At 34.3% G+C, this 27915-nt stretch overlaps 1 protein-coding gene across 17 annotated transcripts in view; it reads right to left on the bottom strand.

Annotated features, from left to right (window-relative positions):
- Positions 1–27915, bottom strand: part of PSPC1 (paraspeckle component 1) — a 111419-nt gene that overhangs the window by 14530 nt on the left and 68974 nt on the right. For 6 of the 17 annotated variants that reach the window (XR_013362978.1, XR_013362979.1, XR_013362980.1 and 3 more), the window contains exon 7: positions 14–103. The exons of 6 other annotated variants lie outside the window; for them this stretch is intronic. Coding sequence is in view for 2 of the 11 variants with exons in the window: in XM_077868487.1 (XP_077724613.1) it covers positions 24905–25090; positions 27156–27325 (356 nt within the window). In the remaining 9 variants the exon portion in view is untranslated. Of the gene's footprint in view, positions 1–10; positions 4400–4754; positions 4862–24586; positions 25091–27155; positions 27326–27915 lie in introns of those variants that run through there. 5 more of the 17 variants (XR_013362984.1, XM_077868488.1, XM_077868487.1 and 2 more) reach the window with 5 other exon arrangements.

Genomic DNA, 27915 nt, shown 5'->3' with positions numbered 1-27915 from the left:
AGCGGTTTAGCACCTGCCTTTGGTCCCGGGATAGAGTCCCACGTTGGGTTCCTGGCATGGAGCCTGCTTCTCCCTCCTCCTGTGGCTCTGCCTCTCTCTCTCTCTCTTTCATAAATAAATAAATAAGTTTAAAAAAATACTATCTTCTCAACTTTTCAAAAATGTGAACCTGCAGTTTACAAAGCAATCATTACCTATATTACCTAGAAACGTCATCTCTAGAACTATTCAAGTTTAGTTGCCAATATTTTGTCTTTAAAAGGGTGGCTTAATATCTGAATTCAATACTCAAAATCACCACCATTCTGTTTAAAGTGGTCTTACAAAGAAATGACCAGGTTTATTGTACACTGGGCTGTAATGACCATTAAGAAAAGCATAGTGAGCTATGGCACATGTACAGCCATTCCATGATACTCCCAGTTTGGATCTGAAGTCCATAAAGTCCTAGAAAGGTAATACACAAAGAGAGCTGAGAACACAAATTTCCTGATGCTCAGCATCATAACACCTGTCTCAGAGTGATACTGTCAAATATGGGGGGGAGGGCGGCAGCCAATAAGTACATTAAAAGAAAAGGTCTCCCTTAACTGAAATCTTAAAGCATAACTGTAACAAGACTACATGATACCACTTTGGATGAAATTGGTCCATTTTTTATTTTAAGAGAAAACTGCATCAAAACTACACAAGTTTATGCGGATTTTACCCTCCCTGCCAGAACTATGCACTGTTGAGAGTGAAAAGACGGCTCCTCTAAACTAACACCCTAATACTTTTCATATAGTCAGAAATGTAAACACCCATTAATACCACATATGCTTTTCTGAGGACTTTTCTTAAAGAATAAAACATTAAAGATATGGAAAGCCCATTCTTAACAATTATGTAACAATGCACCTAACATTCTCCCCTCTTGGAGTGAGAGAAGGTATCCTTTTCCAGTGACTACACAAGTCTACCATCATCCTTACATTACATATAATTTGTATTATGTAATACAGAAATTATAATAGAAGTACATTCTAAGAAAGAAATGTATAAAATATAGATTATACTTCAGCAAGCATGAGGGGTGAGCAATACTTAGTATTACTTAGTAATGGTTCATATTGAAAAACACCTTGCCAGAAATAATGTAAAAGGTCGTGTTTCCTCTGATGTACATTCCCATGGTATCAAACCCTAAAGGAGCCACACTTTTATTGACACGCTCTGCAGTGGGGTTTCCCTTCCAAGGAGCGTATGTTTTGAAGTCTGAGGTATGGAAATGGGAGGATATCCATGTTATCAAACATTACCATCAGAGCCAGCTTATATACAAGAGCGCTCACAACTCAATCTGATCCTTTGCTTTCACAACGAAGACACAGACCACAATACTGGCTGCTAAAGCAATAAATAAACCAAATGGTATCATTATAGGCAATTCACAACAATGAAAATATGTAACATAATCCTTAGTGAAGTAATTTTATTTCAATGTTAACTAACAGGTTTTCTTTAAGCAACAAAGAATTTATCTTCAGGTGCCTGTGTGGCTCAGTCCGTTAGGCGTCCAAGTCTTGATTTTGGCTCAGGTCATGATCTCAGGGTCCTGGGATGAAGCCCTGCATCGGGCTCCTCACTCAAGTAGGGAGTCTCCCTGAGCATCCTCTCCCTCCCTCTGCCACTCCCCTGGCTTACTCAAGCACACAGTCTCTCATTCTCTCTCAAATCCTTAAAATAGTAATGATAATAAATCTCCCAAGAGTATAGGGAAATACTGTGTGATTAAGTGAATAACATACCCAAAAATATTAGGCCAAAAATTCAAAAGCCATCATCTCCCAAGGAAACTTGAGTAAACACCCATGAAAGAGGCAAATCTCTACAACAATGGACAATACGTCTACAAGTTCATCTTTTTGATGTAATACAATTTCAAGTGATGAACAAATGGAACAATACAGTCCATTAACTGAACAGTTAGTTGAGAAAAAGACACAAAGTTTCTCAACATTTAAATTTTCACTGACTCTTTTGGCCTGAAAATTGGCAATAAGGGGCTCCTAGGTGGCTCAGTCGGTCGGGTATCTGACTCTTGGTTTCAGCTCAGGTCATGATCTCAGATTGGGCTCTCTGCTGTGTGGAGCCTGCTTGTCCTTCTCCCTCTGCTCCTTCCATTAGTTCTCTCTCTCACAAATAAAATCTTTTCTTTGTCAGTAAAATATAGCAAACTGAGGGCTTTTTGTTTTTTAGTCAACCCGTGTATCTTCTACCTACATTAGCCTGCCAGACATCATAATAAAACTTAAATTATATAACACCTATTTTCCAACTGATATTTTACAAAAAGCAAAAGTCCATAATATGAACATTCAATTCTGCATTCCCTTATCATCTGGATTTCCAGAATTCTAATCAAGATACCCAATTTTTAAAATTTTTTATACTTTTTTCCCAATTTTTTTTAAATCATAGGTTATACATAGGTCAATGAGTTTTACAATAGACAAGTGATAAAACCACACAGCCTTATGATAGTCATTCCCCCCTTACCCCCAGGTTCACTTTCTGCAGTTTCAGTTACCTATAGTTAAAGGTGGTGTGGAAGCAGGTGACCCTCTTCTGAAAAGTCAGAAGGTTGATAATAACCTAATGCTACTTCACCATGCCTACGCTGTTCATCACACTTCGGCTCATCACGTAGGCATGTCACATCATCACACAAAGATAATAATAGTACAGTAAAACATTGAGACACCATACTCTATATAATTTTTATTACTGTATAGTTATAATTGTTCCATCATTAGTAATTGCTGTTAATCTCTTGTGCCTAATTTGTAAATTAAACTTTATTACTGTTACATAATACAGGAAGAAACAGTTATTTTTAAGATTTGGTACTATCCACAGCTCAGGCATCCCCTGGGGGGTCTTCAAAAAGTGTTACACTCTCAGGTAAGTGGCGGGAGGAACTACTGTATAAATAGCAATGAGGGTATGAAAGGCAAAAATGCATCACATAATAAGGTATATGAATGGGCAAAAAGTGTATGAGAAGTTACTAGGGAAATGTGTATTAAAAACCACAATGATGTGCAAGGATGCAGAACACAAGAGAAATCACATACGCTGCTCATGTAAAAGTAGGAGAGACACTGTGGAAAACTGTTGGCAGTTTCTAAGAAACTTACACATCCCCTATACTCAGCAATTCCACTCCCAGATATTTTCCCCAAGAAAAATGAGATGTGTGAGGTGTGTGAAGGATGTGTACAAGAATGTGCATAGGAGCTTGATTAATAATAACCTCAAACTGGGATCTATCCCAAGAATCAATAGGAGACTGGATAAAAAAAAATGTGGCATATCCATGTACTGGTACACTATGCAGCAATGAGAAAGAAACAACTGCTGATATATGCAACACAGAATAAATCTCTAAAACACTATGTTGAATGAAAGAAGCCAGAAGCAAAGAGTATATATTCTATTATTCCATTTACATGAACTTCAAAAACAGGCAAAACTAATTTATGATGATCAAAATAAAACAGGGGTTGCCTCTGACGCAAGATGTACTAACTAGAAAGGGGCCCAGAAGTTTATGAAAAAAGTGGCTGCCAAACCAAACTCACAGATTTAAGTGACAGGCTATTCCAAATCTTTAAAAAGCAGCATTTTAAGGTTTATTTTTTTCAAAGATTATTTAAGTAATCTCTACACTCAACATGGGGCCCAAACTCACAAACCTGAGATCAAGAGTGACATGTTCCACAGATGGAACCAGGCAGGAGCCCCAGGATTTTAAGTTTTTTTAAATTAAAGAATGAGAAAGAGATTATTTTAAAGTTCATATAACAACTCAAAATTAAGAAATAAGTATCTATAAAAAGGTTGTGTTTGAGTAAATAAGATATAAATAGTATCATTTATAAATACATAAAGATTTTATAAATCTTATTAAATATAAATAGTATCATTTATAAATACATAAAGATTTTATAAATCTTATTAAATATAAATAGTATCATTTATAAATACATAAAGATTTTATAAATCTTTATTTTTTCAGCTTTATTGAGGACAACTAGGTTTTTCAGGAAAATAAATTGATACACACACACACACACACACACAAACACCATCTTTTTCTCCAAAGGTCATAACATTTACTTCCGTTATCAAAGAAATGTAAAATTCAGCAAAGACTCAAATGAAATCTAATAAAGTACAAATTGATGACTTTTATCATACAGAATTCATGACGTCTAAGAAAAGTTGTAACTAACTCACAGTTTCAAGGTCTCAGACCTGTATGTATTTGCAAGGAACTGGGATGATGTCAACAATGACTTGGGACTGAAAGACACCACTGAAATATTTCAAACTTAATTTTGTCCCCAAATTCCTACAAAGGCATTTTAATTAAAAAAAAAAAAAAAAAAAAAAGAGAGAGAGAGAAAGAGAGAGAGAAAAGAAAAGGGAAAAAAAGGCAGCATTATCTTCTTGTGATCACCTAAGATTTCTCAAGCACTCCTTCCCCAAAAGCCAAAGATAATGTATCTGATCACTGCATAATCAGAGTTAAGGTTTTTATGTTTTTTCTTTTAAAGTAATCTCTAAGCACAACATGGGACCCGAACTCATGACCCTGACATCAAGAGTCTGAAGTACCCCAAAGTTAAGTTTTAAAACAAGTTGCAGTACAATAACAATAAATTGTACTTTCAGTTCAAGATAAAAGATGGTTATTATGAACTTACCTGTATGGCTTCCACTATTTAAAAGTTCAGTATTTCAAGTAAATTATTGCCACATCAAAGAATCCATTATTTAATATATCGACCAGTTCATATATAATGAAAAAGCACTGGAAATGAATTAGCAAATAATATTCAAGTTTATTTTTCACCAAATACTTAAAACCATACAAAATAACATGTTACTTACTTTGAACATAAAATCATCTTAAGAGGAAAAACATTTCTTGCAGATTCCATCTCATGTTCATACACAGTAAATATCAAGTGGTTACACTGGGGAGAAATTACTCAAACATTATGTAAGTATAATCTGCACTATTATGTGTTATCTATTTAAATTTATTTAAATATAGGGTAGAAAACAGGTGCTAAACTAAGTCATTGATGAAAATACTTTGTCCTGGACATGTATGCCAGGATGGCTGGATGCCAACACATGTTCTAAAAAAGGGTTTTGAAAAGTCTAAAAACAGACGAGTTAAAAAATTTTTGTCACATTTTAAAAATGTGCAAAATTTCCTGTTTGATTACCACCAGCTATAAGAAATCAGGCTGCAGAAACAGAAAACACAAAAACAAAGCTTAAGAAAAGTCATTAAATCTCATTTCTCAACTTTTTATGCCTCCACATCATTTGTTAATACAACATACTCTTATCAGCAAAAGCTCCAGATGCCTGTGCTGTCTCATCAGAGCCCAAGAGGACTTCACACCTCTCCTTGGCAAGGAATTACAGGGTCTGAATGGTGTGTGAATCTCAGAACTCCATGCAATTCCCGGCAGTCCCATTTTAAAACCATATTTGCTACTCATGTTATTTGCCATTTTCAGTCACCATCAGGGTTTGTTAAACATTCCCAGTAATTCTGCATTCATTATATTCAATTTTGAGACAAAACTGTGAGGTATAATAAAATCTCATTTGGGTTCTGCTAATAACATTCAGTATGATCTTGGAAAAACAGCCTGTTCACTAATTCAACAAACCGCAGTAAGTACCTATAGGAGAGTCCTGATGCCTTAGGGAATTCACAATAGTATCCCTCAATATCTTGGAGGGCCCAAGATTTGCCTATTAGATAAGAATCATTTAATTCTAACAGAAACTTTAACTGAACATGTTCATAGACTAATAATCACCACTATGGTAGAACACAAACTAGGTAGGTTTTTAAAAAGACTCCCCAGTAAAAAGTATGGACCAAAGGCACAAAATATGGCAGTACATTCCTATTAAGGAATAAAAAACAAAACTGATATAAATCTGGAGTTTTGGTCATTCTAAATTCTGTGATTTTTTTTAAAAAGATTTTATTTTATTTATTTATTCATGAGACAGAGAAAGAGAGAGGGAGAGAGAGAGGCAGAGACACAGGCAGAGGGAGAAGCAGGCTCCATGCAGGGAGCCTGACATGAGACTCGATCCCAGGGCCTCCAGGATCAGGCCCCAGGCCGAAGGTGGCGCTAAACCACTGAGCCACCCGGGCTGCCCAATTCTTTTTGATACTAAAAAATAAACTTCAAATGGTAACAAGAGGTTTAAAATCAGACAAGTTTCATATTTACCAAGGGTCATTTATTTCCTTCCTTCATTTCAGTGGGTTCTATAGGCAACCTGTCTTTGTAATGTGGAGGGCACACTGTTCCCCAAGCTTTCAACAACCTCATATGTAGACCTACTTTATAACCATTAATGCTACATCCATTTATTCTCTCTTCCGTCTTTTGTTCTTTCTACTCTTCCTTATCTCTTTATATTATAATCTTTGTAGATCAAGTACCATTACCTTTCACCTCCCCTTACTGGTCTAATTGGCTCGCCTTTTTATTCTAGCTCTCCTGGAGTCAAATCTCTATGAGTGGCTAAAACGCTTTTCTAATACATAAACTATATCATGTCACTACCTGGCCCAAGCCTTTATGATGATTTCTCATCAAGAAAAAAATCTCAACTATTTACTGTGGCACACACTACTCTACATCTTGCGTTCTCAATGGGGTAGTATTGCCCCCAGAGGGAGATAGTTGAAGGTGGGAGCAGGGGAGGGCAAAAATCTCCAACATATAAAAGCATAGATAACAGATATATTTATATAAACAGTTGAGTTAAAATTTCATGAAGGGGGGGGTCAAAAAATTTCATGGGGGACCTGAGAGGAATCAATGAAGGGAAAAAAGGGGGTTAAGAAACATCCTTGCTTTGTTCACTGAATTCCAGCAACATTTTCCTACCCCGTGCTATAAATTAACGCCCTCAGCTTGAATTAGGGTCACAAACTTCAACACCTCCAATGTTTCAAGTCCCCTCCTTCTGATCATTCAGATTACCAATCAGCTCTAATGTCTCCTCAAAGAAGCTTCCTCTGACTATCCTAGCTACAACGGACTTGTCCCTTTCCCCAGCCCGGCTGTATCTTGTGTTTGTGAAACAAAACGTTTATTCTCCAGTAATACATTGGAGAGAGAATACTCCACAAGTATGACGAATATTGAAGGATGTAGGTGGAAGAAATGACCTCTGAACAAGGAGACTTTAGTTTTGCTAACAGCAAACTGCTCATTTAAGTCCCTGGGCAAACAATGTATACATCATTGTTAAAAGCTACTATCTGAAGATATAATTTTTAATGAAAAAAATAATTTCATTTTGCTCTGAGTGTTCAAACTTACATAATAATTCACTGAATAGGGAAGCCTGGGTAGCTCAGTGGTTGAACATCTGCCTTTGGCTCAGGTTGTGATCTCAGGGTCCTGGGATGGAGTCCCACATCGGGCTCCCCGCATGGAGCCTGTTTCTCCCTCTACCTATGTCTCTGCCTCTCTGTTGCTCATGAATAAATAAAATCTTAAAAGAATAATTCACTGAATAAAAACCACAATTCTTTGGGAATATATACAAGTGTCCTTTAGTTATTTTATTAATTCTAAGTAGAACCAACCTCAAATATAGCTTAGAGCCTCCATGCTCTTTGGTTTGTAAATGAAGTATCTACCTCCCTCCAGTATTTCCATATAAGATTTGAAATTCAAAGTGATATTATAATATGAACACCAAAAATGGGAATTCTTCTAGAAAATTTTGTTTCTTCCTACTCTTGATATTTAAGAAACAAAATTCAAGTTAGCTATTTGGGCACAGCAATGTTAATGCCCATTCCCATCACTGGAGAACTGTGGAAATTTTTTAAATGAAAGATTTCTGATGAGTGTAATACCCTCCTTCTCTACCACAAAAAACTAAGCTAACCATTATTAAATTGAGCATAATGTCTCTCATAAGGTAAACTGTTAATGTTCACCACGTCATTTTAAAAATCTAACGTACTGGGACACCTGGGTGGCTCAGTCAGTTAAGCATCTGACTCTTGGTTTTGGCTCAGGTCATGATCTCAGGGTCATGAGATTGAATCCCACACCAGGCTCCACACGCTCAGCAGAGTATCTGCTGGAGATTATTTTTTTCCCTCTGCTCCTACTTGCCCATCACACTCTCTCGCTTCCTTCTATAATAAACTTTTTAAAAATCTAGCATATTGATAACCCTCTCGAAGACAATAGAGTTTAATTAAACAGGCATCTACTTAATGTAATCTGATATTTAAAGCACAAGACTTTAGGTCTCTAATTCCTAGAATTCTTATTAGCTAACTTTAGACATCAAAGCTCTCCCAAATTCAATTACATAATTTCTATTTCAAAACTTCTAAACACCTGCAACAATCCCATCAGTTTTTATTAACCCCTGATCTTGACTGACTTTATGTATTTGGTTGGGTACTGCAAGGAATAAAGTTAAATTCTTACTGTTCAGAGTTAGGATAGGGAACACCTTAAAAAAAAAAGTTAAAAAATATACTAACCGTAACCAAGCAATTTAACTGGTAGAAATTTTATCCTATATACACATTTATACACATGCTTTATAACACATGCATGTAACAGGTGGGGGAGGGGAAGAACATCAACTAATCACTGGCCAAAAAAGATCTGTAACATACCTAACAATGACCTAAAACAACAGGTGTAAAAACAACGGATCTCTCTCACATATCCATTTGTAACAATCTCCAAAACGGAGTATCTGAAGAAATACATAAATGGCAAAAGTGTGTACCGTGTCTTTATGTATGTATCAAGAATGAATACAAATATGCCTGTAGTGCATAGAAATTTCTAGGATACACAAGCAATTAGTAACAATGATTATACCTGGACAGAGAAGCTGGGCAACTGGTAGACATGGCATGGAGAAATTTACTTTCACTACATACCATACTTCCACATTTGTATATCACATATTTATTATTATTCAAATAATTCAAAAAATATATTTACTAGTTTATGTATCAGCCGTATTTGAAGGCTGGTTGATTTTTATTAGGTGTTAACATGCTAAGGGTTATTTCCAGATCTCAAACAAGTATTTGTTCTGAATGGTCCTTTGTATCTCCCATGCCTAAGCAAAAACATTCTCATCCTTCCCAATTAGTTTATCTTCTATACATTTCTCTTCTCCAAACTCTCTGTAACACTTAATTTTGGACAACAGATTTCATGTGTAGTATGTGAAGTCACCCAAATATAACCAGCACCGCCACTGAGGTGAACACACATTTTAAAAACTGGGTAATGGAGTATGTGATAATCTACTCCATGTGATGTTCCAGATCAATCACAACAAAATGCATTTTTATTGATAACAAAGATTCCAAGACTTACTTTATGTGTTAATTTTTCCTTTCTTCTGCCTGCCTCACACGTCATGCAAATATAAGTTTCAAATTATTCAAAAGTGCTGCTCCTACGGGTGTTTACCATCCTCTTGTTTTCCTTTAGGCCTTTTCTTCATCCCTGTATCATAATTATTGTGCTATATTCCATTCCTCTGCCACCAGAATTTGGAATTACTCAACAACAGGAGCACTTTGTATCTACCCTGCCTGCACTGTATGCCTTAAGTCTTAAGCAAAGGTAGACCACATTGAGAGTCTTAGTCTTAAATGTACCAAATACTTAATGAATAGAGCAGATGGTCCATGTCATCTGATCTAGGTGCTCCTAGATCATGAATAACTAATTCTGCAGTAGGTATTCATGATCTAGGAGCACCTCTATTTTATACTAACCTATGCTCTTTCCAAATGTAACACTGATGTAATTCCGTACAATTAATTCATAGGCCCCAACCATTTTTTTAAAAACTTTACAAACCATATACATGTTAGCATATATCCAAGTATGACAGAACACACAAAGATTATATTAGCATTTTAATACCTAAGTTATTTTTAACGATGTGACAAAATTCTAGAAAACTCACTGTAGTACTAGCACCCATGCTATTGTGTATGCATATGTTCAAGTACTATCCAAAATAAAATAATTATTAAAGAACAAACAAAAATAGTTGCTGCCAAATTCTCCAGTGTTCATTTAATGATGATCCAGCAAAGAGAACATACAATCCAGAAGAGCACTAAGGCTCTATTGGATAGTTTTGATGCAGCTGTTCTAGAGTGCAACAGCTCAGATTGGAGCAGGAAAAAAGTAAGCCTCCACGGGAATCCTGGGATGAGGAGGGACACAAAAAGTAGGATGATGAGCATGGGAAATAAATGAAATGTTAAAGACACTGAATGTCAGGGAAAAAATTTATGAAGAATTTATACAAATTAGTTCAAATAGCAATTATGGTCTTAAAAACCAATTCTCTTTCCACACTAGTGAGTGTGGAAATATAACTAAAGTTCAAGTAAATATTAAAATACTTAGGGGTAAAAAAAAAAAAAAAAAAAAAAAGGAAAAAAAAGAAATACTTAGGGGTGCCTGGGTGGCTCAGTAGGTTAAGAATCCCAACTGTTGATCTCAGCTCAGGTCTTATCTCAGGGTCCTGAGTTCAAGTTCCACATTCACTGGGCCTTAAAATAAACCAAAAACTAAAAAACACATATACACACTCTTGTATTTTACATAGTACATATTAGCTATATAAAAAAAATGTTATTAGAACTTTGGCTAACCTGACTTAATTTATTTGTCCTCCTTGTAGATGTTAGATGACATGTACCACTGTAACATGTTGATTACTAAATTTGTGCCATAATGTAAACTGGAAAAATTTTAAATCATCCCCAGTATTTAGACATTTATCTCCCAACTTTTCATCAGCTCTGAAGGATGGGGAAGAAATGGCAAAACAGGAAGTTTTCTTTAGATTCCACAGACTCAGTGGCATTCCCTTTTTCCTAACTTAATTTCCATTTACTATAAAATATATTAAAGATAAAAATCAAAATGCAGGAACTCAGTAATGTCAACAATATAAGTACGAAGAATGTTCATTTATCTTCTTGGAAATATTTCAAAATATTATTGTAAAGGTAATTCAGAAAAGCAAATAGTGGCTCTTTTAGAAGTGATTTTAAAAGTCCCTATAATCCATCAAAATGAACAGTAATGAATGTTAACTCAAAGACCATGATAAAGGAATGGAAGGGAATTAGTAGCCTTTAAGAAATCCTTTAGGGTATTGGAATAATTACTCCATCTTAAATAGGAGCTGTTAATAAAAGACCAAAAGTTTCTTCAAACTTTGTATTACATGCCTTTTCTCTCCCAATGTTTTTATTTTTTTTTTAAAGGTTTTATGTATTTGAGAGAGCGCACAACTGAAGGGAGTGGTAGGGGGGAGAGAAGCAGGCACCCCACTAAGCAGGAAGCCTGATGCGGGACTGGATGCCATGACTCTGGGATCATAACCTGAGCAGAAGGCAGATGCTTTACTGACTGAGACACACACAGGTGCCCCTCTCCCAATATTTGAACAAGTTTTTTCAGCTCTTGATACAATACCCAAGTTACGTATAAAAGAGGACTAGGTACGTGTTCCCTTCATAACATCCAAGCTTTATTGAATGAATTCTCCTGGAAATCTTAACTCTTTACTAGAGAATTACCATGATCAGAACTTCAGCATCTCTACAAGTGTTATCTGAGGACCACATATAAAAATGTGTATGGACAATCACATCAACAATGAGCTGCACTTTCATAGGGTACCCTCCTGAACAGCTGCTCTTTGCAGTGGACCTGTCCTACTTTTGCCGCTTCTAATCTTCTCGATTTATACCAACGTTAAAAAAAGGTAGGAGAGAAGGGTGCCTGCATGGCTCAGTCTTAAGTGTCTGCCTTCGGCTCAGGTCATGATCCCACGGTCCTGGACTTGAGCCCTGCATCTAGCTCCCCACTTAAGGAAGAGTCTGCTTCTCCCTCTGCCCCTCCCGCACTCACACTTTCTCTTGCATGTGCTCTCAAATAAAATCTTAAAAAAGAAAAAGGGCAAGAGAAAAACAAACATGTAAACTCTTAAAACCAGGAGCTTTCATTTTACACTCAATTAGAAAAACAAATGTTCTTTTTCTGGAAATATAATAGGATTTGGACACATCAGGAGGGTTTTCTTAAGATGGGGAGGGGCAGGAGAGGGAGAGAATCTTAAAGGAGGTTTCATGCACAATGGAGAGCCTGACACAGGGCTTGATCTCACAACCCTGAGATCAAAATCAAGAGTCAGCCACTTAACTGAGCAACCCAGGCACTCTGGACATCTCAGGAAGGCTGAAATGTCCAGTTCCTCTGGTCTCCTGAATGCTTACAGTTCCACCAACACCAAAACACCACTGTATTTCATACACCCAATGCACAAAACACTTTTTTGAGTTTTTGTTTTTTGTTTTTTTTAAACTGGGACGCCTGGATGGCTCAGCGGTTTAGCTCCTTTGGCCCAGGGCGTAATCCTGGAGTCCCAGGATCAAGTCCCACATCGGGATCCCTGCATGGAGCCTGCTTCTCCCTCTATGTCTCTGTCTCTCTCCCCTCTCTGTGTCTCTCATGAATAAATAAAATCTTAAAAAATAAATAAAAATTAAAAAATTTAAGAATCCTTAGTGTTAAAAATGTGTCTTCATGCCACCAACCTCACCCATTCTCCAGCCTCTAGGTCATCCATTTGAAATTTCTCCCTTCACATTTCCTCTCTCCCTCCCTCCCTAGCTCTTAGTACTTTCTTTAGATATATTTCTATATAGGTATATGTAAGGGTACACATTCTCCTAAATTCTATTTAAAAACTGGGCTATTAACTCACATTCTCCACTGGCTCTTCTTGCTCTTACCTTCAGTACAACGACAATGACAGAACTAAGAATTTATCATTTCTTCCCATGATTTCTCTTGCCACCCAATGGACTTCAAGCTCAAAGAAGGTTAAGGACCAACTGTATTTTCTTTACTATTATATGTACAATGTTGCTGAGACAAAAATGCTCAATAACAATTTAGGGAATGCATATGCAAACTGGGATTCTCATCCACACACTTCAATTGGTACTGACACTACATTTAAATCTATGCCATTACTCTTCTGATGGTCTTCTGGATTTTCCCTCAGACTGGTTGAAGAAATACTGAGTGTCAAATGTTATGCTACAATACTGGAAACACTGGTAAGAGATGAATAAAATGTAGGCACAATGAGCAAATTAGTAAATATCATATACTGAAAGTGACAGGAATGAAAATTTTATTGGGGACTCTTTCTTTTGAAACCTATAAAAATATCTGGGGAGACAGAGGAACGACTTTAGAGTTTAGTGAACAAGGGGTAGAAAGTAGATGAGGTTGGAAAGGTAGAGGCGCCTGGCTGGCTCAGTTGGTAGAGTGTACAACTCTTGATCTTGAGGTTGTGGATTTGAACCCCATGCTGGGTAGAGATTACTCCAAAAAGATCTTTAAAAAAACCATGCTTTGGAGTAGAGATTTCTTCAAAAGGATCTTAAAAAAAAAAAAAGCCCCAGGGCCTACAATACAGTTGAATATATGAAATATATGAAAGTATATTTTATATGAAATATATAAATATATTTTTGGGGGGAAGATAGTACAACTGGGGCCTCAATCTCAATCCCATGACCCTGAGATCACCATCTGAACCAAATTCAAGAGTCAGTCGCTCAACTGAGCCACCCATGTGCCCCTATAGTTGGGTTTTAATTTAAATGGAAAACTACTGCATCTAAAAAGCAGAGTCATCTAATTCACACTCTAAAAGGGTGCACTAGATACTATGTGGAAAATAAATTACAAGAACCAAAGTAAAAGCAAGACAAGTTAGGAGGGTATTACAGACACCTTCAGTTACAAATGACTGTGCCTTGAGAAGACGTATTTTACCAGCAGAGTTTTAGAATTCCAATAATCCACCAGTTACTCAAACCAAAATGTTTTTACAAATCCAATACCTTCCTCTACCTCAAGCAACTAAATATCCCAACCCAATCCTGAACACACTTACCTTCTGTGTTTCAGTTAATGTTTCTCTGCACCATCACCCCATCATTCAAACTAGAAAAACAGAACACTTTTCATCTTCCCCTCTTCCACCAAACTAGTCTATTAAGATCACTCTACTTCTGAATCATTGTCTGGAATCTGAACAATCATCACAGACACTAAAGATCTTTCCAAATATCATGTGGAGGGTGGAGAGTGTGGGAGAGAACCAATGATCTATGTTCTCTGCTTTCTGATCCACTTAATTCTTGTCCTGATACCCAGGACCTAAAAGGTAAAAATCAAAATTCAATTTAGATCAGTTTCATCTGAACACTTTTTCCCTTTTCTACTCTCCCCTCCTACACTAGACAGCTCCTTATTAACTGTTCACTTATTAGTCCTTCTGACTACACCATTCCATCATCCCACAACCCACCCCTTCCTTATCATCTACCTCCAAAAACCCTACAGCTGACAAGTACTTACTCACCTTAATGACCTGCTCAAAAGTATCTTAGTGAATTCTTCCCAGTCTTCCCAAGGTAAGTGGATACTTGCTTCAAGGTTTTCAGAACATTTCCTATTCCTTTCCTTCCTATCAACTGGCCTTACACTTTGCTTGCATAAAATCATTAAATTCTAAATCCCAAGAGCACAAGGACCATATTTTCTTCATTTTATATTCTCATGTAAACACCATGTGTTGCCCTAAACTGGTGTCAATCATTTGCTAAAAAAACATTTAATCAGGATGTACTATAAAATGAGGATAAGCCACAAATGGTAAGATCCTTATTCTCCTAGAGCTGACATCGTGGAGAGAATGAAATAAACATGAACACAAAAACTTCAAAGATTTTAAGAGAAATCTTGTATGACAATTTTTGGACTTAAATTTTATAGAGTATAAGTAGATAATAAACAAAAAAAGGGGGAACAAAAGTGAAAGGAATAAATGTAAACTTAATGTGCACAATTTACTTCCTAAAACTGTTATTCAAATTTCTTTCTTGCACTCCTATACAAACACTAAGCAATTATACTACCAGGAAATCAATCTCACTAACACCCAATGGTGAATACATAAACTCTAGATAGAGTTCAACTCAAATTATTAATTTTTTAAAAAGATAAAAATAACTGAACTGCATAATTACACCATGTAATGAGATTCTGGGATTACATTCACATAAGGAAAAGAAAAATTTGACAAAGTTACTATTATAAACCAGCACTATCTGGAAGAAAAATAATGCAATGTAAGAAATTTTAAATTTCTAAGTACATTAAAGAGAAAAAAAGCAAGAGATGAAATTAGCTAAATATATTTTATTTAACCCAATATATCCAAAATATATTTCAACAATCATATTAAACACTGAGATAGTTTACATTCATTTCTTCATACCAAGTCTGCAATTCTGTACTTTACACATCTAAGTCAGTGGTAAATTCTCTCCAATATTTATGTGTATTTAGATTTCATTGTATTTAAGATGCAAAAGGAAATTTGCATACCCAAGTTGTTCCAAATATGCTAAACACACTGTATTGCTATATCCAACTTAATTACAATAAAATTAAAAGTCTTAATCTCACTAGTCCCATTCCAAAGAGTCAACAGTTCACACATGGCCACCACAATGAACAGCACAGCTCCAACAGACTTATGACTTCCACTTCATCTATTACATGTTGTCTTTTATCAGCGCAGACTAAATTAAACAATGTTGTCCCTCTGTCTCCTGAGATAAGCATTTTCCAGTCCTTTTACCTAAAACAGAAGCTGTCATTTTTTCTATCCTTTTTACCTCATAAATTATTTCGACTCTTATTTGTTCTTCTAGGTCTAGAACACTAGTGCCATAGGAACGGAGGGTTGTTCTACTCTGTGCACAGCTAATCTACAGTGCCCAAACTGCAAGAAACGGTCAATATAGCAACTGTAGAAAACCAGCATTGAACACTTTAAGTGCTAAATTATTTAACATGTACATCATACTTATGTGATCTATAAAAGAGACTAGAAATTGCTTGTGACAGTAGCTTGGTTCAAGTAGCTGCAAAATAATTCAAATTTTAAGATCTATAATTGCAATTAACCTAGAGATTGCTCTCATCCACTAAGAGATCTCAAAGATCATAATATGAACCTAACTACATCTTAGTTTACCTCAGCTCTAACATTGTAGCATGAATACCGGGACATAAAATCTACTCCCCTAAAAATATGAACATACTATCTAGGCAAGGCAGAAATTAACAATCTGAACACTTGTTTTTTTATATACTTCCTATCCCTAAAATTTGGAACACACCATTTTCCAAAACATTCTGATCTCCTCTAATATTTTAAAAGATTTACTGGTTCCAGATAAAAGTCAATGTACCATAATATAAAGAAACAAAAAAATAAGGTTTTTTGTATTTTCCTAATTAATCATCATGCATAATTCTAAATAGTAGCAACAGATCAAATACAAATCTAAAGTTTTTATGCCTGCCTAGTAGGATGACAGCAGCTGTTAAATATGGGGTCAGGTGTGCAGGGATTATATAAAAGTCCTCTTTATATGTGGTTGTTCTTTCCAAGTTTGTTACCCATAATCTGGAAGCAGACGACACTCCTGACAAATGGTCAGAAGGTCAGTAGTAGCTTACTGCTATATCACAATGCCTTTAACACTCACCTCACTCCATCTCATTACATAGGCATTTTATCACCTCACACCATCACAGGCAATGCGTACAGTACAATATTCTGAGACAGAGGCCAAGTTCACATAACTTTTATTACAGTATACAGTTACAATTATTGTATTTTTCATTAGTCATTACTGTTAATCTATTAATACTACTGTGCCTAATTTATAAATTAAACTTTATCGCAGACATGCATGGAAATGGGGGGGGAAGTATATATATGGTTTGGTACTATCTGCACCTTTAGACATCTATGGGGGGGGGGTGTCTTAGAATTTTAATTTTCCTCTTCAGATAAGGAGACACTATTATATAGGGAAACCATAATCTGAGCCAGAAAACTTCAGTAATGTATAGTTTAAGAGCTTCCTTTTTCAAATTTTATTTTTCTGAATTTGTGTACCTAAAAAAATAAAGTTAAGCACTGATTTTTGTAGAACTATAATTCACTTGTAGTGTCCAAGTACTACCACAGAAGTTAATCATTTCTTCAAGAAAATTAGTAATAAATTACTGAACAGGAAAAATAAATGTGTAATAAATCTATTCACGTAATTTTAAATAGATGAAATGACGTTTTACTCTCATTAGACTGCACCAAAATTCCTCAATTGGAAAAGAGTTAATAAGCCACCTTGGGGGAAGAAATCTAGTAGTCTCTTAGGACCTGGGTTTCCACAGAGTAAGGAATCTGACTTAAGAAAGAATGAGGGAGGAGTAGGTTGGTGCAAAGTTAAAAGATAAAAGAGTAGATGAATTGACTTCCTTGTTGACAGATATGTAACCTCTCAGAGTCAAACCCATTTCTAGTCCACAAAATACACAAAATGCTTGGTCAGTGTGATTTCCTGGCAAAACTAGCATAAATTACATTATGCTAGTTCAATCTTTGGGAAGCAAGACAGGCACCTAGGTGATATCTAAATTACTATTATAAACAAGTCTGCTTGGGTGGTTTAGTCCAGTAAGCATCTAACTTCAGCTCAGATCATGATTCCTAGGGTCCTAAATTTGAGCCATGCACCAGGCTCCCTGCTCAGCAGGGAGTCTGCTTCTCCCTTTGTCTCTGTGCACACTCTCCCCCCTTCTTTCTCAAATAAAATCTTAGAAAAAGAAAAAAAAGTCTACCTCCTTTCCTATACACAGATACTCTTAGAAGACATACACCACATGTTCTAGAAACTACCTAAGATATTCAGAAGGCTACAAACCAGGTGATTGTTTCTTTGCATCAACATAGTCAAAAACTTTTGAAAAGAACCATAATCAATATACTATGTCCTCTCATTATGGCCCAATTTAATTGTTTTAGTGTACTGCATAATTCTGAATAGACTTTGAAATATATATATGTATGTTAATCTTTGTAAAGTCTCACAAGCCAGGCTCTAACTTTTTACCATAAAATTACTCAACAATTTCCATTTATTGAACTCCTTGACGGCATTACTTTCTAAAATGACTAATGCAAATGCAAGTTTAAAACCAAAAGGAAACTACAATTTAATAAATATACTCATGGTCTTTAGAATATGCATTTATCAAATCTTTATCTTCAATCTAGAATAGCTAAAGACCAGTTCACAAAAGAGAAAGGTTGAGCCATCATTTTAATCCACCAAAATGGTGTCACTGTATTCATATTTATCAACATAGTGAGCAAAGACTAAGTTTTCTAAAACCTTCACCTGTCAGGCATATGCATCTTCAAGATTTTTTTAAGATTTTTTTTTTTCTTAAATATCCACAACACCCAACGTGGGGCTCAAACTCACAATCCCAAGGTCCAGCAAGAGTCCTACAGCCAGCCAGTGTCCCAAGCATCTTCAAATATACTGATACTGAAACATTATCACACTGTTTCATTTCTCATGCTGGTGTAAGTAGTTGCAAATCAGTTACGTGCAAAAGTTTTATAAAATTTTCAAATTGTACTTTTCTATATTCACTTGAAATAACTAGGCTTGTGACACAAAAATGAAATCCTAGTTCAAATGAAGGTAATAATTACATATATGCAAAAGATTTAGTACTCAATAGCCATGAGAGTGCCTACTTAAAAATAATGGACTTTTTGCAGTACTTATCAACTGGCAGTAGCTGGAAGTTTTTGAATGGTTTCAATGATTGGCCAGGGATCCTAAGCAGCATATAATGTACCAGGACAATCACCTATGCCACCACCAAAAATCAACCAACCAAAAATGTTACTGTGATTCTTTTAATATTTTAGAACAGAAATTCTCAAAGAGGAGTCCCCAAGCCCAATGTCAGATCATCAGGGAACTTGTTAGAAATGTACATTACTCAGCCACACCTGAGACCAGCTGAAATCAGAAGTTGTGGGATGGGGCCCAGAGATATTTTAATAAGCCCTCCAGGAGCCTCAAGGCACACTGAAGTTTGAGAACCACCAATCTGAATGCACGTTCATGGCTGCTGGTGTTTAATCTTGAGCAGGGATTTTGTTGTTCCACTACTGTATCTCTGCCTTAGGAAAGGGCACAAGAGCAAACAGTAGGACCCCTCAATACATTCTGGTACAAGGGATATAGTACAATTCTGAATAACATGGCTCAGAATACATGAAATTCTGTATGACTGAGAAAGTATCATTTTGCAAACAATTACTCCGATTTTTATGTTCACTTTGCTAAACTGCTAGTTCCTACTGTTTAAAATATTCTACTCCCCCCCAAAAAATATTCTACCCACTCCATCAACATGCAAATATTCTAAGCAATTCTAAAAAATTAGCATTAAAGACTAAGTAACCACTGAGCAAGTTACTACTGCCTCCAACACTTTAAAAGGTGAGAAATTAAAAGAGTATTACTATGTGTGAGATCGCTTACTTTTTTCATTACATAAAAACACTAGGCAACATTTATAAATCTAAGCAATGTGTTACATTTGATACAGATTTAATGTTATCTAATCTGAAAATAGCCTGAAGAAAAATTAACTGTAATTATTCTGACAAAGCATACAACAATAATTTGCAGAAAATAAATTGTTCACATAAGCATACAAAAATAAAAATATAAATAACTCATAGGCTAAAGTTGGCAAAGTTAATAGTGATAAGATTATATATGATTAAATCCCAAAACATACCTAAACTCTCATTCACATTCACAAAAGTCTGGCAGGTTGACATTTTGCATAAATAAGATGGAACAAGGACGAATAGGTCTTAAAATATCCAGTCACAGATATAAATATAAAACATATTATTGTAGCTACTCCTTTAAGTTTTGACACTACCTCATATCCATGTATTTCCTAACTTAAATATCTGAAATGTTCATTTCAGAGCTAGAAACAAATTTTAGATACAAATACCAATTCCAAAGTCTTCAACACTACCAAGAACACATTTATATAGATCATTAAGAAACTCTAGGTCCATTACATTACAACTCAAGTAAAGTCCACATATTACTATTGAAGTAATGCCGGAACCTTGTTTTTAATTAATAAAAACCACTTATTGACAATATTTTTTAAAAAAATAAGTTGAAAATTTAAAAATCATGTATTCCTGCTAAGTACACTAATTAATTCTTCACTAATTAGTCTTAACTTTGAGGTGGAAGTGCCTTACATGAAATTTGGGTGATTATATTTTATAAATAGAACTGAAATTTTATGTACATGTATAAGCAGAATACCATCTTTTAAAATCCATTTCATTAATTCGGAAAGAAACAGTAATTCTAACAAGATTTTTATATAAACACAGTCAACAAAATCTAGTAACTGTTGCAGAGGGGGGAGGAGTTGGTAAGATAACAGTGAGTGATTCAAACAATAAGACAATATACTTGAAAAATAATTATTTAAAATGTGTACTACAAACTCTGACTAGATTAATGCAGTATATTCCATCTAGAAAATATAAGCTTCTTTTATTGAAAAGGAAAACTATATGAAAAAACGAAGAGGAACCCCTGGAGGTATTTAAAATCTAAATTATGGTTATATGGAAAAAGACAAGAAGTACAGTAATATTCCCAAGGTAACGCATTCTGGTTGTGTCTTATAAAGATTCAAACTTCAATTATTGTTTTTCAGTAATCAAGAAAACAAAATTTCAAGATGCTTTTTCTGTACTTAGAAGACAGTGGTTTTGACCAAAAAAAGCTAATATATAATACATAGATTGTAATCAGATACTATTAAAACAATTTAATATCAGATACTATAAAAATAATTAAATTCTTCACTATTTCTCCAGAGTGAGATTCTATAAATTACTTGTCCATATTCAACTGGGAAGCTATGCGTGGCTCCACTTTACACAACAGTGAAAAACAATTATGTAAAATGAGCGCACTAAAATTGCTTCCTGTTTTTTAAAAAATTTAGCTCTGAAGGGTACAGGAAAGGAAGTAATACTCTTGTCCAGTACGAAATTACTCTCAATTTATTTAATCATTTGTTTAGGATGAAACAAACCCATCAATTTCAGTGATGGACTTGCTCCTTACTTTGAAGTAGTTCCCACCTCTTCCCCCACCCCTGGCCCCAAATCAGTCCATGTCTACAAATATCTATGTAGGAAGTAAGCACAGGAAAATATTTACAACTATTTAATTTAGGAGTTAGATATGTGGGTGTTCACTAACTTACTTTTGAAAATGTTAAGTCTGATTTTTCAAATCATTACCACCCTCTTATTATTTCAGGAACATATTTTAACATGTTATTGGATATTATAGTGTAACAACACACAAAAAACATTTAAATACCCAGTACTCCCCAGGAAATTTCCTCTATTTTTGCAAAATAATGTATCCCTTTTATTTCTGAGAGTCCCATTTGACACTAAATTTCAAACCTTTCTTAAAAGAGCTTAAACATAATTTCATCACATTCATAAGACATTTTTTTTTCAATCACACACTTATTTCAATCACACATATATCTTTTCCTCATTCAGAATCTAGGCTGTAATTATCAACAAAACCCCAAACATTAATTAATGACCATTAATCATTCAGACTAATACTTTGCAATTACTATAAACCTTACATATAAACACCAAGTTACTGAAATATTCAACAAGTATGTTTTTTAATAAAACATAAAGATGTAATTTCAATTAATACTTGAGAAACAAGATCCAATATATTTCATTAATGTCCTAGATAATTTCTATTTCTAGTAAATGGCAATTCTGGTGAAAACGGTTATTTTTTCCCTAATATTCCTGATACTGTTGGGTTAAAAACAAATATTTCATCTCTTTCACTGAAAGCTCAGTATTTTAAATAGAAAAATCCAAAAATTCAAGGAATAATAAATTGGGCTTTATGACAAATGGGTGAAACAAAAGTTCTTTAAAAATTAGATCTGTCGGGGATCCCTGGGTGGCTTAGCGGTTTGGCGCCTGCCTTCCACCCAGGTAGTAATCCTGGAGTCCCAGGATCGAATCCCACATCGGGCTCCCTGCATGGAACCTGCTTCTCCCTCTGCCTCTCTCTCTTTCTCGCCCTCTCTCTCTCTCCCTGTCTCTCATGAATAAATAAAAAATCTTTAAAAAAAAAATTAGATCTGTCAAGAAGAAAACCTAAATTATTTGTCTTCAAAACAAACAAAAATGGGGAAATTTTGACAAAATAATTAGGAAAATGGGTGTTCCTTTATTTTATGTACATTAATTACATATTAATAGCATATGAATCTAAATCCTACAGACTTTAATCTCAGTGTTTCAAATCATGATACAAAAGGAAACATAATATTGTGGTGTTAGAAGTCTAAGATTGTTTCATATTACCTTTTTATGGAAAGAATTATGGTAGCATATGACAAATCCACACTTATTTAGAAAAGCTAATACTAGTATTTATTTTTGTATCTACTGCTTTTAAGCAAATAACATTCAAATATCTTCCCCAATATGTATGCTAATTCACAAGAAAAAATATTGACTGAACCAGTCACAAAGTTGTTCATACAAAAACACTAAAACCTGAATAACTGGGAGTTCACAGATGCTCCACTTGACTGTCACTCAGAAGCTGATTGTTCCCAGGGTAAACTTGATAAGTACTGGAACAAAGATTTTCTTGATGCAGGGAAAAAGCTGTGTAGAACTCTGTTCTTGGAGCCAGAGTTGAGCCGGACACTAGAATGTTCAGGAGATTAGGACATCTCTGTGCACTGGCTTTCAAATGTTCTTGAATCAATGTTACAGAATTTCACAGCCTTGGCCAAAGACAGCTTGGTATTAACATCAAAGGATCAAGTTTTTCCCACTTTAAACTCAGCTTTCAAGCAAAATACAGTGCTAGAAATTACCTAGGATTATACGAATAAAACTATAGATGATGGGAAAGGTATATTTAGGTACAACAGGTATCATTTAAATCATTTAAATATCAATGTAAAACTCCCTACACTGTAATTAATCAGTTAATTAAAACAAATTCCACTCCATGCCAACTCATACGCATGGAAAATGTGATGAGAACAGTATTTTTTACTGTTATTTTACAATCTCCAAATCATGTTTTCGAAGATTTGCCAAAAACAAAGCCTGTGAATACTGAGAATTTTAGAAAATAATTCCATCCATTCCTGTTTCTAAAAAAGATAATGTGAAATAATAATACACAAGACAAATGTTACAAAAGAATGCACCTCAATTTTGCTTTACAACTGCTTTTATGCAAGATTTTAAATTAACCAAATTCAAATTCCAAATTATGCCTTCCAGCATAAACACACACCATCCAAAAATTAATTTTTACATACTGTTCATTTTAAAACAGAATATTTCATGGAAATGCTAAATGCATGATACAGTAATACACTGAAATGTTATGTGAGAAATAACCATATTATGATCAATGGCTGATGCATTAGATTTGTAGTTTAAGGTGGATATGTAATTCCTTAAATGTAATTTTAAATTAAATATGGCTAACACACAAAATTTTAAATATAGCAAGGACTTTTAGAATAACAATTATAATGTGATAAAATCTGTTTCTCCCTAGTACTGAAAATCAAAATTCAAAATACGTAGACTGTAGAGGGATCTAATCTGATTCCAATGACCTTAGCCATTCTCAAGTTAATTCCCTGTTTTTATTTCTTTAAATCACCACTTAAACTGTATTCCTTGGAAATACAACTAGCCTATCAGACAAGTTTACTGGAGAGACTTACCAAACTATATGAAGATATTTACAACACCTCAGAATTAATCCATCTATAGTACTTCCATAAACAACATTCTCAGGAAATGCCTAATTTCTTCTAAAGCATACCAAATCCTCACTTAACATCCAACCTAACTGTATTGTTTGATTTTAAAAGAAAATTTAAAGGGTAAGATCCAGATACACCAAATAATGGTAGAAAAGATTAAAAATAGACATTATTTTATAAGCAAAAGAGATTTGCCTCCAAACAGGTTTTTTTTTTCCAAGATTCAAAAGGTTTATTTGAAAAACTCAGCACAGGACAAAGATATCCTTAATATTCCTTCTTAGAATATTTGAATATTCAGAATCTATATGAAATGTAGACAGCGACTCTGATTTCACAGAAAGAACATCAATGGTTTATTACAAATGTAAACCCGTTCCCACACCCCTCCCCAATGCACTATTCTATCTACCCCTATTGACATTAGCTTTCAATAAGCTTCTATCTTTTCAGTGCTACTAAAAAGCAGAAAATCATTTTCATTTTTAAATGGCTGAGATTAATTAAAGCAACCAAAGTATTACTGTTACAGCAAAGTTTAGTGAAACTATGAGAGAACACTACTAGTAACATTTGTAAATTATCCAAAATGATTTCTTTATTGAGATTAACTACATAGACTTCACAGTTCTATGGCATACTTATATTTAGCTAAAGTCACAAACACATTTTAACATTCACAATGATGAGCATCATCATTACCACTCTAATCTACAAAGCTTATGTATGAATAAAGAAAAATACAAAAACCTCAAGTTTTACAAAAGAAAAACTTTAAAGTCTACATACATTAACAATAAAACCATTTCTTCCAGGAAACAAGTAAAAGTATAAAGGCATACCAGAGACGTTTTTTTTTTCCTCTAAGTAAGCCAGGAATGAAAGAATGTTTAATATCTACGACGCTTATTAGGGCCTTCAAAGTTGCCCCCTTGGCTTCCTCTACCAAAACCACCAGGACCACCACTAACAGGACCTACACCACTCATTGGTGCTTGAGGGGTTTCAGAACCTGTTCTACTCCCCATAGGTGATCCCATCTGAGATGATGGTCCTTGCGGAAATCTATCATTGTGCTAATGCCACATAATAAATATGAAGTCCATTTGGAACACGCCAAATGTAAGTGACAAGAAAAATTGGCAAAATCCCAAGTGGTGGTGTCATGAAGTTCAGCAGAAAGTCCAGCAGAATCAGGATCACACATAGAAGGAAGAAAGGAGCAATTTAATTAGTTACTACGTTAAAAAAAAAAAAAAAAAAAAGAAAGCATCTGAAGAGTTACAATTGCTAATGCTATGCCCCAATTTCATGAAAAAAAGAACTGATTTTAAGAATAAGCTACTGCCATTTAAACCTAATCAGTATTACAATACTGTTCTGATCTTTTTCTGAAGTTTATACTGCATATAAACTGTGATGTGTAATAAAAAAAATTTTTTTTTGAAAATCAAAGAGTAAAACTGGGGAGCAGCATCACATTGAAAAAATAAACATTTAAAAAAATTTAACAGTAATGCTTTTAATGAAAAAGTACTAGTACAAATACGGAAAGAGTTATAATTTCAATATTAAAACTTTTGAGGCGGTTTTCCAGAAAGACTATTAATGGGAATATAGACATAATTTTTTAAAATTCACAATTTATGAACATGTACTACTAATAGCACAATTAAGTAAATACCTGACTCCTATGCTTTGGAAAATTTTACAATAATAACCACATATGCTAATCTCAAAGATTGAACAGAACTCTCCACATGCAGTAGTAAAATATCACTGTGAAAAAGACCAAGGGTGATATTTAAATAAAGATTACAACTTCAGGGGGATGGGTGGGGAAAATGGGCCAGTTAATATTAACTTTTAAGTTACTACGAATGATTATATGCTATAGAAAAACTTAACCAAAGTAGTCAAAGTTTTTACTTAGCTTTCAGACATTTTTCTATAAACTAAAGCCTCCAGAGAAGGAAACAAATACACTAATTATATCATGCGCCATCTGATCATAGTAGGTATTATGGCACTGCCTTTTTATCTCCATACACAAACACTCATTAAAAAAAAAAAAAACTGTTAGCATGTCTAATTTTTCCAAATTTTTAAAAGATTGCATTTAAAGTAAATAAATTTTAAAATGATGAAACATTGTCTCCATCAATTCTAAGACACACATTCACTTTTAACATCTCTGAAATCAGTATGTATTAACAAGTACTCAGTGGAATGTCTGAATTTAATTTGCAGTGCTTTATATGCTATGCAGTGCTATATCAGCATGGCGCCTTAACGTTTGTTTTGATAGTTCCAAAACTATGTTGCCTTTTCAAAATATACACTCAACCAATTTTCCTTTTCTAAATGTTATTTAGAACAATCATTAACAAAAAAAAAACCAAATGAGAAAATGTGTTGCCAATACAATAGCCTCTTTAAACAGTGACAGACTTTAAGGGAAATGAGAAGTTATCAGTCTTGCTACTAGTATTCAAGTAAAAATAAGAACTACTGAAAAATTTTGCTTTTATAATTATTTAACCCACACAAAGATATCTTCACACTCTCAAACCAAGTTATAAACTGTATATTTTAAAATTTTGTAACAATTATAATAATTCTGTAAGACTTCAAAATGTAAATTTAAAGTACACTTTAAAACTTTAATGTACTTTATTTTGTAGTTAAAATAAAATCCCTGAAATTAATTTTAAGTGTTATTTTTATTAAAAATGCTTACTGAAAACTGTGTTTTCAGACATATTGGGAGTTTCATTCCCAACCAAAGGTAAGGAGTCCACAAGGAAAAGAATATAATCTTAAAATACTTGATACCTTTACAGTGAATACTGGTAAGAAACGGATACAAACTAAAAGTAATATTAAAATAACTGTAATTAACATGTATCTGCCATATACTTGAGTACAAAAGCATGCCATGAATGATAATCCTAACTCCTGTGATACTTAAAAATTGCTTCTCCTAAGTCAACATATAAACTTCACAAAATTATTTTTTCTTCAATGGATATTATCTTTACCACCAAAATGATGCCAAATTATGTAAAGTGTGAAGTTACCTTTGGGGCAGAAAAGTATATATTACTGAATATAATCAAAATAATGTTTATGATACATTACCACTGCTCCATTATCTGGCATCATTGGAGTTCCCATATTTGCAGCTCCTTCTGGTCCCATGGCAGGACCAGGACCCATTGGTGGGCCAGGTATAGTTCCTCTGTTGTTCATATTCATACCCATCATTGGAGGAGGACCTTGGTTACCAGCAGGTGCTGGGCTAAATGCATCTACGCAAAACAATCTATACTTAGAGCTGTCCTATCTTAGTTTAGTAAACATTAAAAATTTAACAATACTTATGCAAACTATATAGCAAGACGATCATCAAATCACTTTCCTTGAGAATGGGACACTCAATTATCTATTCTATGATATGTACCTCTAGATTACCTACACTACAGAATATTCATCCCAAAATCAAAGGTACATAAAACAAATGAGACAACTACCAATTATTTTAGGATATTTGAGACTGTCAAAACTTTAAAGTTTTTTTAAAAATGATTATTACTTGCTATAGCCTGCTTTTTAACCAACTACTCTCATACAATGGTAACTATACCAGCTTCAATTAACAGGAAAGGATTAGCACTTAGGAAACTATAAATATATATAAAAAGTTCATTAAAACTAAACTCTTGACTTTAATATAAGTTACTGAACATAACCCCAGAAGTACAGGAGGTACTATTTTTTAACTTTATGTAGAAAGAGGCAATATAAGCAAAAAAACTGAAAAGGCTTGTCATGATGAAGCTTATTTTTTAAAAGCAAATAGATAAAATATTAATAAAGCTATTTGAATTTTTTGACATGC

Source organism: Canis aureus, chromosome 24 (assembly GCF_053574225.1).
Source record: "Canis aureus isolate CA01 chromosome 24, VMU_Caureus_v.1.0, whole genome shotgun sequence".
In the NCBI taxonomy this organism is placed as follows: domain Eukaryota; kingdom Metazoa; phylum Chordata; class Mammalia; order Carnivora; family Canidae; genus Canis; species Canis aureus.
The sequence above is the reverse complement of the archived record's forward strand: the minus strand, read 5'-3'. Positions and strand labels throughout refer to the sequence as shown.